The sequence below is a fragment of the Macaca fascicularis genome, chromosome 9 (genome assembly GCF_037993035.2).
Source record: "Macaca fascicularis isolate 582-1 chromosome 9, T2T-MFA8v1.1".
NCBI classification, from domain to species: Eukaryota; Metazoa; Chordata; class Mammalia; order Primates; family Cercopithecidae; genus Macaca; species Macaca fascicularis.
The window spans coordinates 103,754,772-103,768,302 of record NC_088383.1 but is presented as its reverse complement, the minus strand read 5'-3'; the positions used below and the strand labels follow the sequence as shown (position 1 = coordinate 103,768,302).

The 13,531-nt window shown below is 38.2% G+C and overlaps 1 protein-coding gene across 4 annotated transcripts in view; it reads right to left on the bottom strand.

Moving 5' to 3' along the window:
* CYP2C9 (cytochrome P450 family 2 subfamily C member 9) overlaps positions 1 to 12,830 on the bottom strand; it is a 44,483-nt gene extending 31,653 nt beyond the window's left edge. For 2 of the 4 annotated variants that reach the window (XM_045361231.2, XM_074002242.1), the window contains exons 1-5: positions 12,606 to 12,830; positions 10,356 to 10,518; positions 10,033 to 10,182; positions 5,460 to 5,620; positions 4,119 to 4,295 (exon numbers count right to left, since the gene is read on the bottom strand). In XM_045361231.2, the coding sequence (XP_045217166.1) occupies positions 4,119 to 4,295; positions 5,460 to 5,620; positions 10,033 to 10,182; positions 10,356 to 10,467 (600 nt within the window). In that variant the 5' untranslated portion in view covers positions 10,468 to 10,518; positions 12,606 to 12,830. The remainder of the gene's footprint in view (positions 1 to 4,118; positions 4,296 to 5,459; positions 5,621 to 10,032; positions 10,183 to 10,355; positions 10,519 to 12,605) is intronic. The other 2 variants (XM_045361229.2, XM_045361230.2) reach the window with 1 other exon arrangement.
* Positions 12,831 to 13,531: the final 701 nt, after the last annotated feature.

The following is a 13,531-nucleotide window of genomic DNA, read 5'->3' as shown; positions in this document are numbered from 1 at the left end:
TGGCTCCTATACAAGAAAATAAACATAAAATTACCATTTGACCCAGCAATTCAACTCCTGAGAATATATCCATGAATGATGAAAACATGCTCATAAAGACACACAAATGGTCAAAACAAGATTATCTATAAGAGCCAAAAGTTGGAAACAATGCAAATGTCCATAAACAGATGAATAACAAATTGTGAGATATGTGCGTGGAAAATAAAATATATTTCAGCGACAAAAAGAATGAAGTACTAATACACGTTGCAACTTAGATGAGCCTCCAAAACTTCGTATGTGAAAGGACCCAGAAATAACAGGCTACATATGCTATGAGTCCTTTATATATCCATAGCAGGCAAATCCATGGAAACAGAAAGAAGATTAGAGGTCATTACATGATGGGGTGGAGGAATGGAGTGATAATTTAATGAATATGATATGTTTTTGTAGAGTGATAAAAACATTTTGAAACCAGAGAAAGCTGGTGGTTGCACAACATTGTGAATACATTAAATACCACTCAAGTGTACACTTTAAAATGGTTAATTATATATTGTGTGAATTTCACTTCAATTTAAGAAATGACATAATTCCCTGATCTACAGACTTAATGCAATCCTGTCAAAATCCCCATTGGCTCCTTTGAGAAAATTGACAAGTTTATTCTAAATTTCATATGAAGATTCAAGGGACCCAGAATACTGAAAATGGTACTGAAAAAGAATAACAAAAGACTCACACGCCTTGATTTGATTTAATAACTTGGTATTAATGCAATACTACAGTAATTAAGATGGTGTATTATAGGGATTAGGAGAGACGTATAGATCAATGGAGTACAATTGAGAGCGCACACACACAAAAAAAACCTTCACACATTTATAGTCAATTGGATTTTGACAGGGTTGCCAAGACAATTCAATAGGGGAAAAAATAGCCTTTTCAACAATGGTGCAATAACAACAGGATTGATGTTTACACATCATCTGATAGACACCAAATTCCAACTGTTATCTGTACAAATCATTTTAGTTTACACTCAATGAAGGCTTCCCTTCCCTCTTCCATCCACCTACTCTTTTCCATCACCCACCTCTGCACCTCCATGTAGAGCATTCTGATCCATCTGAAACCCTCCTCTGACTCTCACTGCAAATATTTTATGGCCTATTTCAATTTGCAGGAATCCAGGAAACCCACCTAAGTTAAGCCATTCTTTCCCATTCTCAAATAAACTGTGTGCAATAATGATGCTCATCTTCATCATATGGCATATTTTATATTTTCATATTTGTCGGTAATTGATTCCATTTCACCTGAAATATGCATTCTGTTTCTTCTTGGGTAGATTTATACATATATATATTTTAAGTTCTGGGATACATGTGCAGAAGGTACAAATTTGTTACATAGGTATACATGTGCCATGGTGGTTTGCTGCACCCATCTTGGCCCCGGCGTTGATGCTCCCCTCCATGTGTCCATGTGTTCTCATTGTTCAACTCCCACTTATGAGTGGGAGCATACAATGTTTGGTTTTCTGTTCCTGTGTTAGTTTGCTGAGGATGATGGTTTCCAGCTTCATCCATATCCCTGCAGAGGACATGAACTCATCCTTTTTTATGGCAGCACAATATTCCACAGTGTATATGTGCCACATTTTCTTTATCCAGTCTGTCATTCATCAGCATTTGGGTTGGTCCCAAGTCTTTGCTATTGTGAATAGTGCTGCAATAAACATATGTGCACCTGTGTCTTTATAGTAGGATGATTTATAGTCCTTTGCTATAGTATAGCTGAATATGAAATTCCGGATTGAAAATTCTTTAAGAATGTTGAATATTGGCTCCCACTCTCTTCTGGCTTATACTGTTTCTGCAAAAAGATCTGCTGTTAGTTTTATGGACTTCCTTTGTCTTAGGGTTGCTCTTCTCAAGGAGTATCTTTGTGGTCTTCTCTTTATTTCCTAAATTTGAATGTTGGCCTGTCTTGCTAGGTTAAAGAAGTTATTCTGGATAGTATCCTGAAGAGTGTTTTCTAACTTGGTTCCATTCTCCCCATCACATTTAGGTACACCAATCAAACGTAGGTTTGGTCTTTTTACATAATCCCATATTTCTTGGAGGCTTTGTTTGTTCCTTTTCATTCTTTTTTCTCTAATCTTGTCCTTGCATTTTATTTCATTAGGTTGATCTTCAATCTCTGATATCCTTTCTTCTGCTTGATCAATTTGGCTATTGATACTTGTGTATGCTTTACAAAGTTCTTGTGCTGTTTTTTTTTGGTTCCTTCAAGTCATTTATGCTCTTCTCTAAACTAGTTATTCTAATTAGCAACTTGTGTAACCTTTTTTAAGGTTCTTAGCTCCCTTGCATTAGGTTAGAACATGGTCCTTTAGCTCGGTGAGGTTGTTATTACCCACCTTCTGAAGGCTATTTCTGTCAATTCATTAAACTCATTCTCCATCCAATTTGTTCCCTTGCTGGAGAGGAGTTGTGATCCTTTAGAGGAGAAGAAGCATTCTGGTTTTTGTAATTTTCAGCCTTTTTGCACTGTTTTTTTTTTTTTTTTTTTCCTCATCTTCATGGATTTATCTACCTTTAGTCTTTGATGCTGGTGACCTTTGGATGGGGTTTTCGTGTGGATGTCCCTTTGGTTGATATTAATGCTATTCCTTTCTGTTTGTTAGCTTTCCTTCTAACAGTCAGGCCCCTCTGCTGCAGGTCTGCTGGAGTTTGCTGGAGGTCTCCTCCAGACCCTATTTGTCTGGGTATTCCCAGAAGCGGCTGCAGCCCTGCAAAGATTGTTTCCTGTTCCTTCTTCTGGAAGCCTTATCCCAGATGGGCACCTGCCAGATGCCAGCCAGATGGAGCTCTCCTATATGAGGTCTGTCAACTTCTGCTGGGAGTTGTCTGCCAGTCATGAGGCATGGGGGTGAGGGGCCCACTTGAGGAGGCAGTCTGTCCTTTAGTAGTGCTCGAGTGCTTTGAAGGGAGATCTACTCTCTTCAGTGCCAGCAGGCAGGAACATTGAAGTCTGCTGAAGCTGCATGCACAGCCGCCCCTTCCCCCAGGTGCTTTTTCCCAGGGAGATGGGAGTTTTATCTATAAGCCCCTGACGGGCTGCTGCCTTTCTTTTAGAGATGCCCACCCAGAGAGGAAGAATCTGGACAGACAGTCTGGTTACAGCAGCTTTTTGGAGCTGCAGTAGGCTCCACCCAGTTCAGACTTCCTAGTGGCTTTGTTTACATTGTGAGGGGAAAACTGCCTACTCAAGCCTCAGTAATGTCGCACGCCCCTCTCCCCACTAAGCCCAAATGTCCCAGGTCAATTTCAGACTGCCGTGTTGGCAGTAAGAATCAAGCCAGTGGAGCTTGCTGGGCTCTGTGGGGGTGAAATCCACTGAGCCAGACCACTTGGCTCCCTAGCTTCAGCCCTCTTCCCAAGGCCGTGAACAGTTTTGTCACGCCGGTGTTCCTGGTGCCCCTGAGGTATAAAAAAAAAAAATTTCTGCAGCTAGCTCTGTCTGCCCAAACAGCCCCCCAGTTTTGTGCTGGGCCCTTGTGGTGTAGGCACCTGATGGACTCTCCTGGTCTGCAGGCTGTGAAGACCGTGGGAAGAGCATAGTATCTGGGCTAGAATGCACCATTCCTCATGGGAGGGTCCCTCACAGCTTCCCTTGGCTAGGGGAGGGATTTCCTTGACCCTTTGCCCTTCCTGGGTGAGGCGAGGCCCCACGCTGCTTTGTCTCACCCTCCATGGGCTGCACTAACTGTCTAACCAGTCCCAATGAGATCAGCCACGTACATCAGTTGGAAATGCAGAAATCACCCACCTTCTGCATTGATCTCGCTGGGTGCTGCAGACCAGAGCTGTTCCTATTCGGCCATCTTTATTGTTTGGGCAGATTATTTTTATTTAAACAATTTAGTCTACATATTCTAATTATTTAACAATCTAATTTTATATTTTCCATTATGCTTACTGGATATTCATTCATACAATAACAACTTAAAGTGCTTCTCAAGCATTACTGTTTGACCAGTTAAACATCCCGAGTAAACACAGAGCAAGTCAATGAATCACAGATTCACAAGCAGTCACATAACTAAGCTTTTGTTAACATTTTACCTTCTCCATTTTGATCAGGAAGCAATCAATAAAGTCCCGAGGGTTGTTCATGTCCATCGATTCTTGGTGTTCTTTTACTTTCTCCAAAATATAACTTTTCACAAAAGCAATGTTTTTAAGTAATTTGTTATGAGTTCCCGGGAAATAATCAATGATAGGAGAAAAATTGTTGTAGATCTAAGAGAAAACAATAATTTATTAAATTAAAAGATTTTAATAAAGGCATATATACCACATACCAAGCTCTGGTTGTAAATTACAGTTATAAATATAAATAAAATATATCATATATCTTGATGGGAAAATTTTTATTGTACATATGTAGTAATTATCTGATTATAAAAGATTTGAGGAAGAAAATTCTGACCAGAGAATCAATTCTAACCCAATGATAAACATTTTCTAGACTCATACCTCCTTTTTATTGTATAAAAGCATCTTCATATTAATTCTGTTACCTTTTACAATTCTTCTCTACAATCTTGAAATATAAGATGGCATGAATTACCACATTCACGTTTTGTAGACGACAGCATAGGTTAAGAGAGTTTGGACAACCTGATTGATAGTACAAAGGTAGTCCCTACTATATTGATTTCTATCAAGCAACCTCTGAAATGGAATTAGTATTTTAGAAGTGGGAGGGGCTCAAATATACTTCAAATTCCAACTGTGTACCACAGCAGTTAAATGACTTCTGTAAAATCACACAATTTTTATTTAGGCAGAGTATAAAACATGCCAATTCAGCACAGAGTATAAGTATGATGTCTGTTTATGGTTCATAGACCATAAAAGCAGTAATTTCATCATTCCTAACCCAGCTATCTCATCAGCTAGAATCCCAAACTGAGATATCAAACATCCCTGCCCTATTCATGTTTCTCGGCAGCTTCTATGGTCCCAAATATTCTCCCTTCTTGAAGGAGATGTCTTTCAAATTAGGATATTTCTGCCACACAATATGACAAAGTGTGAATTGAAGAACAAGTCTTGTGAGTAATGGAAGCCTCCAAAGTGCCTGGATGTCCATGGAGTGATATGAGCACGCTTTGGGGCTGTCACCAAAGTGCTTTATAGAAACAGGGCTTTGGAGTTTAGTGGAAGAAACATTGATAAGGGAGCTAATGGGCTTAGAAGTTAGGCCTATATTGGGACATTTATTTTCCATGCATAAAATAAAGGACTTGGCCATCTTTCCCAGATATTCACCCCATTGTTGTCTGGGCAACACTGTAGTATTCAAAAATGCACTTCAGAGCTTGATCCATATAGAATTTTGGATTTGTCAGAAAAAAAGAGCATAAGTGGTTTATCAGGAAGTAAAAATCTTGGCCTTACCTGGATCCAGGGGCTGCTCAAAATCTTGGCGTTTTCGTTAAACTTTTCCATCAAGTTAAGAAATTGCTGATCTTTATAATCAAAACGTTTATGGAAAATAATGGAGCAGATCACATTGCAAGGAGCACAGCCCAGGATGAAAGTGGGATCACAGGGTGAGGCTAAAGAATTAGAAACAATTTAAAACACTATTAAACTTCAGATATAAAATGCTTTGTATTTGTTAACAGATAATAGTAGTTTAGAAATTTTAAGCAATATCTTACCTATGAATTCCCTTAACAGCAAAAAAGAGTTCGGCATGCATAAAATCAACACAGCACTTTTACATTAATCCCGAGTTGACCATTACAACCTAGCTGGTTAAATAACGGTTGTTCAAATGATAAATTTACATTGCCAGCCTATTTGTCTTTTACTTTGGGGGAAAAAAAAGATATTTTCTAAAAACCTAATAATTCACATTTCAGAGGGAATCACATCAGTCTGCAAAGTCTGTAGACAACAAGGCACTGAGATAGAAAGGGCAAGAATAGTTGAGGATTTTAAAACTTTTTATACATAATGAATAGCTGAAAGAGTCATGTGTTGAACCAGTAGAGAGGAACTACAGAGACTGTGGGTGAATTCATGTATTTAAGGAAATAAATGTAAGAAGCAGAATGTGTTTTATAAGAAGGAAAACAAATGTAAATGAATAATATGCCTAACACAGATCAGTTTGTAAAAATTTAAATGAAAACTTTGTTGTTTGTTTTTATTTATTATTTGTTTGTTTTGAGATGGAGTTTCATTCTTGTTGCCCACGCTGCAGTGGAATGGCATGATCTCAGCTCACCACAACCTCTGACTCCTGGGTTCAAGCAATTCTCCACCTCAGCTTCAGAGGTAGCTGGGATTACAGGCATGTGCCACCATGTCCGGCTAATTTTGTATTTTAGTAGAGACGGGTTCCTCCATGTTGGTCAGGCTGTTCTCGAAATGCCAACCTCAGGTGATCTGCCCACTTTGGTCTCCCAAAGTGTTGGGATTACAGCCATGAGCCACAGCGCCTGGCCAAAAAGTTTTTATTTTAAATATAAATCCCAGGTAAGGCAAATAAGAAAGTGTAAATTGATAAATGGAGTTTTTTCTTCTGTAGCTTTTTAAAAATGAATTTCCTCATGTAGGAACTAAATGCCCACCATCTGTAGTCATCTGCAAATTTAACTTATTTAATTTGATATTGATTAGGCCCAGCCCATCATTTAATAGCTAAATAAATTAAATTATAGGTAAGGTTTTCTTGTTTGGTGGAGGATCTCTGAAATAAAGTTGTTATAATCAAGTGATTGATAAAGTTTATATTTTTTAAATTTTCTTTTGTTTTGCTTTAAGTTCTAGGATACATGTGCAGAACGTGCAGGTTTGTTACATAGGTATACATGTGCCATGGTGGTTTGCTGCACCTATGAACCTGTCATCGAGGTTTTAAGCATCTCATGCATTAGGTATTTGTCCTAATGCTCTCCCTTTCTGGCCTCCCATCCCCTGACAGGCCCCAGTGTGTGATGTACCCCTCCCTGTGTCCATGTGTTCTCATTGTTCAGCTCCCATTTATGAGTGTGAACTTGTGGTGTTTGGTTTTCTGTTCCTGTGTTAGTTTGCTGAGGATGATGATTTGCAGCTTCACCCATGTCCCTGCAAAAGACATGAACTCATCCTTTTTTATGGCCACATAGTATTCCATGGTGTATATGTGCCACGTTTTCTTTATCCAGTCCATCATTGATAGGCATTTGGATTAGTTCCAAGTCTTTACTATTGTGAACGGTGCCACAATAAACATACATGTGCATGTGTCATTAGAGTAGAAAGGTTTATAATCCCTTGGGCATATACCCAGTAATGGGAATTCTGAGTCAAATTGAATTTCTAGTTCTAGATCCTTGAGGAATCACCACACTGTCTTCCACAATGATTGAACTAATTTACATTCCTACCAACAGTGTAAAAGTGTTTGTTTCTCAACATTATCACCAACATCTGTTGTTTCCTGACTTACTAAGGATCACCATTCTAACCTGCATAAGATGGTATCTCATTGTAGTTTTGATTTGCATTCTGTAACGACCAGTGATGATAAGCTTTTTTTCGTACATTTCTTGGCTCCATGAATGTCTTCTTTTGATAAATATCTGTTCATAAACATTGTCCACTTTTTGATGGGGATATTTCTTTTTTTCTTGTAAGTTTGTTTAAGTTCCTTGTGGATGCTGGATATTAGCCCTTTGTCAGATGGATAGATTGCAAATAATTTCTCCCATTCTGTAGGTTACTTGTTCACTCTGATGATAGTTTCTTTTGCTGTGCAGAAGCTCTTTAGTTTAATGAGATGCCATTTGTCAATTTTGGCTTTTGCTGCCATTGCTTTCGGTGTTTTAGTCACAAACTCTTTGCCCCTGCCTATGTCCTGAAAGGTATTGCCTAGGTTTTCTTCTGGGGTTTTTATGGTTTTAGGTTTTATGCTTAAGTTTTTAATCCATCTTGAGTTAATTTTTGTATAAGGTGTAAGGAAGGGGTCCAGCTTCTGTTTTCTGCATATGGCTAGCCAGTTTTCCCAACACCATTTATTAAATAGGGAATCTTTTCCCCATTGCTTGTTTTTGTCAGGTTTGTCAAAGATCAGATGATTGTGGATGTGTGGTAGTATTTCTGAGGCCTCTGTTCTGTTCCATTGGACTACATATCTGTTTTGGTATCAGTACTATGCTGTTTTGGTTCCTGTAGCCTTGTAGTATTGTTTGAAGTCAGGTAGAATGATGCCTCCAGCTTTGTTCTTTTTGCTTACAATTGTCTTAGCTATACAGGCTCTTTTTTGGCTTCATATGAAATTAAAAGTAGTCTTTTCTAGTTCTGTGAAGAAAGTCAATGATAACTTGATAGATATGTCATTGAATCTATGAATTACTTTGGGCAGTATGGCCATTTTCACAATATTAATTCTTCCTATTCGTGAGCATAGAATTTTTTTTCCATTTGCATCATCTCTTTATTTCCTTGAGCCGTGGTTTATAGTTCTCCTTGAAGAGGTCCTTCACATCCCTTGTAAATTGTATTCCTAGGCATTTCATTCTCTTTGTAGCAATTGTGAATGGGAGTTCACTTATGATTTGGCTCTCTGCTTGTCTATTATTGGTGTGTAGAAATGCTTGTTATTTTTGCACATTGATTTTGTATCCTGAGACTTTGCTGAAGTTGCTTATCAGCTTAAAGAGTTTTGGGGCTGATATGATGGGGTTTCTAAATATACAATCATGTCACCTGCAAACAGAGACAATTTGACTTCTCTTCCCATTTGAATACCCTCTTGCCTGATTGCTCTGTTCAGAACTTCCAATACTATGTTGAATAGGCATGGTAAGAGAGGGCAACCTTGTCTTGTGCTGGTTTTCAAAGGGAATGCTTCCAGCTTTTGCCCATTCAAAATGATATTGGCTGTGGGTTTGTCATAAATAGCTCTTATTTTGAGATATTAAACTTTATATTTAAAGAGCTCCCAAATTCACATCTATGGGTCCTAAATAGTGACTTTATTCAATAGTACTCTGAATGGCTGGGCATCGAACAGCTGGAAATCTGTTAGTTTGTTGTGTCATTCACAGATAAATCTGATTTTCAGTCTTTCACTTCATTTGGAAAACAGAATTTAAAAACAAAGTAATTTGGTATCGAGGCTGACAAACAGATACATTGTAAAATTTCATAGATGAGTAGAGATGGCAGTGGAAAAAATAATTACCATAAATTTCTAAGCCAAAATTTCATAAATATGGTGGGAAAAAGATAAGCATAACTGAAACAGAGCAAATTATACTTAGGGAAAATAGATTACAGAGTTACTACTAATAATTAAAATCTAGTTAAATAAATCGTTTTGTAAATTGACATTTGTGTATTTCACAGAATTATGCTACAGCACATATTTACTGAAAATATATAAATCAAGAGTAACAAGAAATAATTAACACTATTTTTTTAAATAATACCATGTTTACAGAGAAATAATAATTGATGAGAACTGCTGTAAGATATGCCTAAGCAAGCATGGGCCTAGAAGAAACCCCAGACAAGTCAGTGAGGCTGACCATACAAATACAGTCCAATTAAATAAAAGCACATGCCATTTGGTTCATGCTCCCTAGGGGTGTGATAGGGCCATTCCCACCATGTCTATTCTCTGGTGACTTGTTCTGGAATAGGTAATGGGAAAAACTGCTCTTTAACTCTTTCAAAAAATGAACTCAAAATCTATATTCATGATTTCTTATTTGAAAGCAAAGAAGAAAAATTCAGGAGAACACAGGATTAAATGAGCCTTTTATACCCGCAGTGTATGCACAATCATGTCTGTACACACACAGCACAAATATGTGCAAATTCCCTTGGCTCTCAGCCTCAAACTCCCACTTCACATGAGCTAACAAGTAGGACTCATAATGAAAGATATGGCCACCCCTGAAATGTTTCCAAGAATGTCAGTAGAGAAAATAGTAGTCCAGTAAGGTCAGTGATACAGAGTAGGTTCACCCACCCTTGGTTTTTCTCAACTCCTCCACAAGGCAGCGAGCTTCCTCTTGAACACGGTCCTCAATGCTCCTCTTCCCCATGCCAAAATTCCGCAGCGTCATGAGGGAGAAACGCCGGATCTCCTTCCATCTCTTTCCATTGCTGAAAACAATTCCTAACAAGAAGAGAAACAGAAACTAGGAGGGAGATCCCAGGCAAGAAAGAGGAAGCTAACACTGGGCAGCCACGTGGATGGGCCAAGCTCTGCCTGAGAAGCTCTGCAAGTCTCTGTTTTCTTACCCTCCCCATCTCCAAGATGGACACTGAAACAGACACATGCACACCTACCAAATCTTCTGTTAGCTCTTTCAAACAGTGGGAAATGGCCTCTTCCAGAAAACTCCTCTCCAAGATCAATCAGGGCTTCCTTCACCGCTTCATATCCATGCAGCACCACCATGCGTTCCAGGCCAAAATACAGAGTGAACACAGGGCCATAGACTTTTGAGAGCTAGGAAAGTAGATATAGATAATAGCAAATGCAGCAACTATTTCGTCCATTTACTAAGCCTCACTTAGAATGATATTTTCATTGTATTTGTATGCTTTTATTCAGCCACACAGGCTTCAGATATTTCTGAATTTTACATATAAACATGATGATGATTATATTCGCCACTCAGATGATCTGTGATGTTCAAGGCAATAGTCAGACAATTGCTGCACAGATTACAATTAATCCTCACATCAACATATTCAGCAGGTCTATTTACTCTATTTTAAACAAACAGCGATGTGTGGTGGCTCACACCTGTAATTTCAACACTTTTGGAGGCTGAGGCAGGTGGATCACAAGGTCAGGAGTTCAAGACCAGCCTGGCCAATGTGGTGAAACCTCTTCTCTACTGAAAATACAAAAATTAGGTGGGTATGGTGGCACATGCCTGTAATGCCAGCTACTTGGGGGCCTGAGGCAGGAGAATTGCTTGAACGGGAACCCAGGAGATGGAGGTTGCAGCGAGCTGAGATCACACCACTGCACTCCCGCCAGAGCTACAGAGCAAGACTCTGTCTCAAAAATAAATAAATAAATAAATAAATAAATAAATAAATAAAAACTGAGCTCAGAGAATGACAAATTCATTTTCAGTGTCCTACAGCTAATATACAGAAGACCCAAATTTGAAACTCCATTTATTCAAATGCTAATGCTTGATATATTTATCAGCACTCTTGAGACCACCTTAAGACCAATACCCAGCTTCAAGAACTAGCAATTTCCTGGTTTAATAGCCTTTTATGAATAGCGTGCATCATAGCATTTATACTAAAAATATCTCTCTATGGACTCCACTTAGGACTCCCAAAAGCCCACATAGAGGCACCCATTGCCAGGTCAATAGTCCTCACAGCAGTACTCCTAAAATTAGGTGGCTATAGGATTATATGAATCATTTTAATCCCTCCCCCCCAACAGAGCTTATAGCTTATTCCTCCCCTATACTATCCTTATGAGTTATAATCATAACAAGCTCCATTTGTCTGTTCCAAACTGATCTAAAATCACTCATTACTTACTCTTCCATAAGCCACATGGCACTTGTTATCATAGCTTTTCTCATTCAAATCTCCTGAAGTTTCAGCAGTGCAACTGTCCTAATAATTGTCCACAGACTAACCTCATCCCTATTATTCTGTCTTTCAAACTCAAACTACAAATGAGTTCACAGCCAAACCATACTACTAACACGGGACCTTCAAACACTTCTCTCCCTGAAAGCCATGTGATGACTCCTAACTAGTCTTGCCAACCATGCCCTGCCCCCTACCATCAATCTAGTAGGAGTAGTCTTCATAACTATAGCCTCATTCTCTTGGTCTAATCATACCATCATGCTCATAAGGTTTAATACACTAATCACAGTCCTTTACTACCTGTATATGCTAATTATTACACAACAAGGGGTATTCACATATCATATTAACACTGTTAAACCATCTTTCACTCGAGAAAAAACCCTAATACTTATACATCTTCTGACTCTCTTCCTACCATTACTAAACCCTAAGGTCATTTTGGGGTTTATATATTGTAGCTACAGTTTAATTAAAACATTAGTTTGTGGATCTAATAATGGAAGCCTGTAACTAATTATCTACCATTTATCTGCTTTTGCTGGTCCTGAATCCACAGCTATTTCCTTTACAACAGGCATAAATTAATTCTTCAGAGAAGTTCAGTTTTCATGGCTATTCTGAATAAAACACATGGCTAGTATAGTAGAGGACTTAATAAAATCTCTAACAACAAACACGTCCCTTACCATTTACCTTCAGCAAAATTTATAGCAAATAGCTATGAAATGAAGAAGAAACACAGCATTTCAAACTATTGACTTGTTATTTTGAATCTAACATGCAAAGACCCAAATCTTTCTCTACTCTCAAAATACATGATTTCATTCTACTATTTCTGACACTGACAGACTGGAAAAGGCAACAAAAGCCTTTCAAAGTATTTTACTTTACAATGATCTCTTGTAACAATGTACCTCAAGGGATATACTTTATTCAAAAAATACAGGTGAATTTACTTACCTTTTGCAAACCACTGAAGGAGCATACTTACATTGGTTAAGGATTTGCTGACGTCCTTAATACCTATCTTTAGGATATTTCCAATGACTGGGAGAGGAGTGGGGCCAGGAGGGAGTTTTCCTCTCCCAGATCTCTGTCTCCAGAGTGAAAGGAGAAGCAAACAGGACAGACAGAGCACAAGGACCACAAGAGAATCCATTGAAGCCTTCTCTTCTTGTTAAGACCAACATGAGCTTGCGCTCCAAGCCTTTTATAACACTCCATGCTAATTCAGTGTGTGCCTCTTTGACGAATAAAGTGACCAATCACCTAGGTCCACTACAGGCTCCTTCTGAAAGGACTTTGACCCACTGATAGAGATAAAAATAAAATGTCCTTTGATCTTGTTCTCCTTCATTTCAGTGCCCACTCTGTACATTCCTGTTTCATTGTACTAGGTTGGAGCCTAGGTATTGGTAATAAAAAACAAATGTTAACTCAGATGGTTCCAATGCACCATCACGATTGAAAGCACTGAAGTAAATAATCTGATGCAAAAACAATTACTCAAAATTCTGAATTCTTAGATTAATAACCAGTTGGGAACTTATGATTTTGAGGGAAAATAATGTATTCCATGCCTTGTGTATTTAAAAAGTATGTCAATGCTATACAAAGATTAGGAGACTTTGTTCTTTATAATGAAATCCTTTCAAATATTTAATATAGCCTACTAAAAATACAGCAGCTTAAACATGAAATAGCTAGCATAACTTGTATATCTTAAATAACCAAACATATATCAAATAAATTAGTTTAGCAGATATAAACACCTTTACAATTAAACCTGCTAAAAAAAATACGTGAAGGCAGGAATTGTTACTTTTTATTTTTCAAATGGGAAAAGGGAGACCCTGGGAGAACAGAACATCTGTCGGTGCCATACA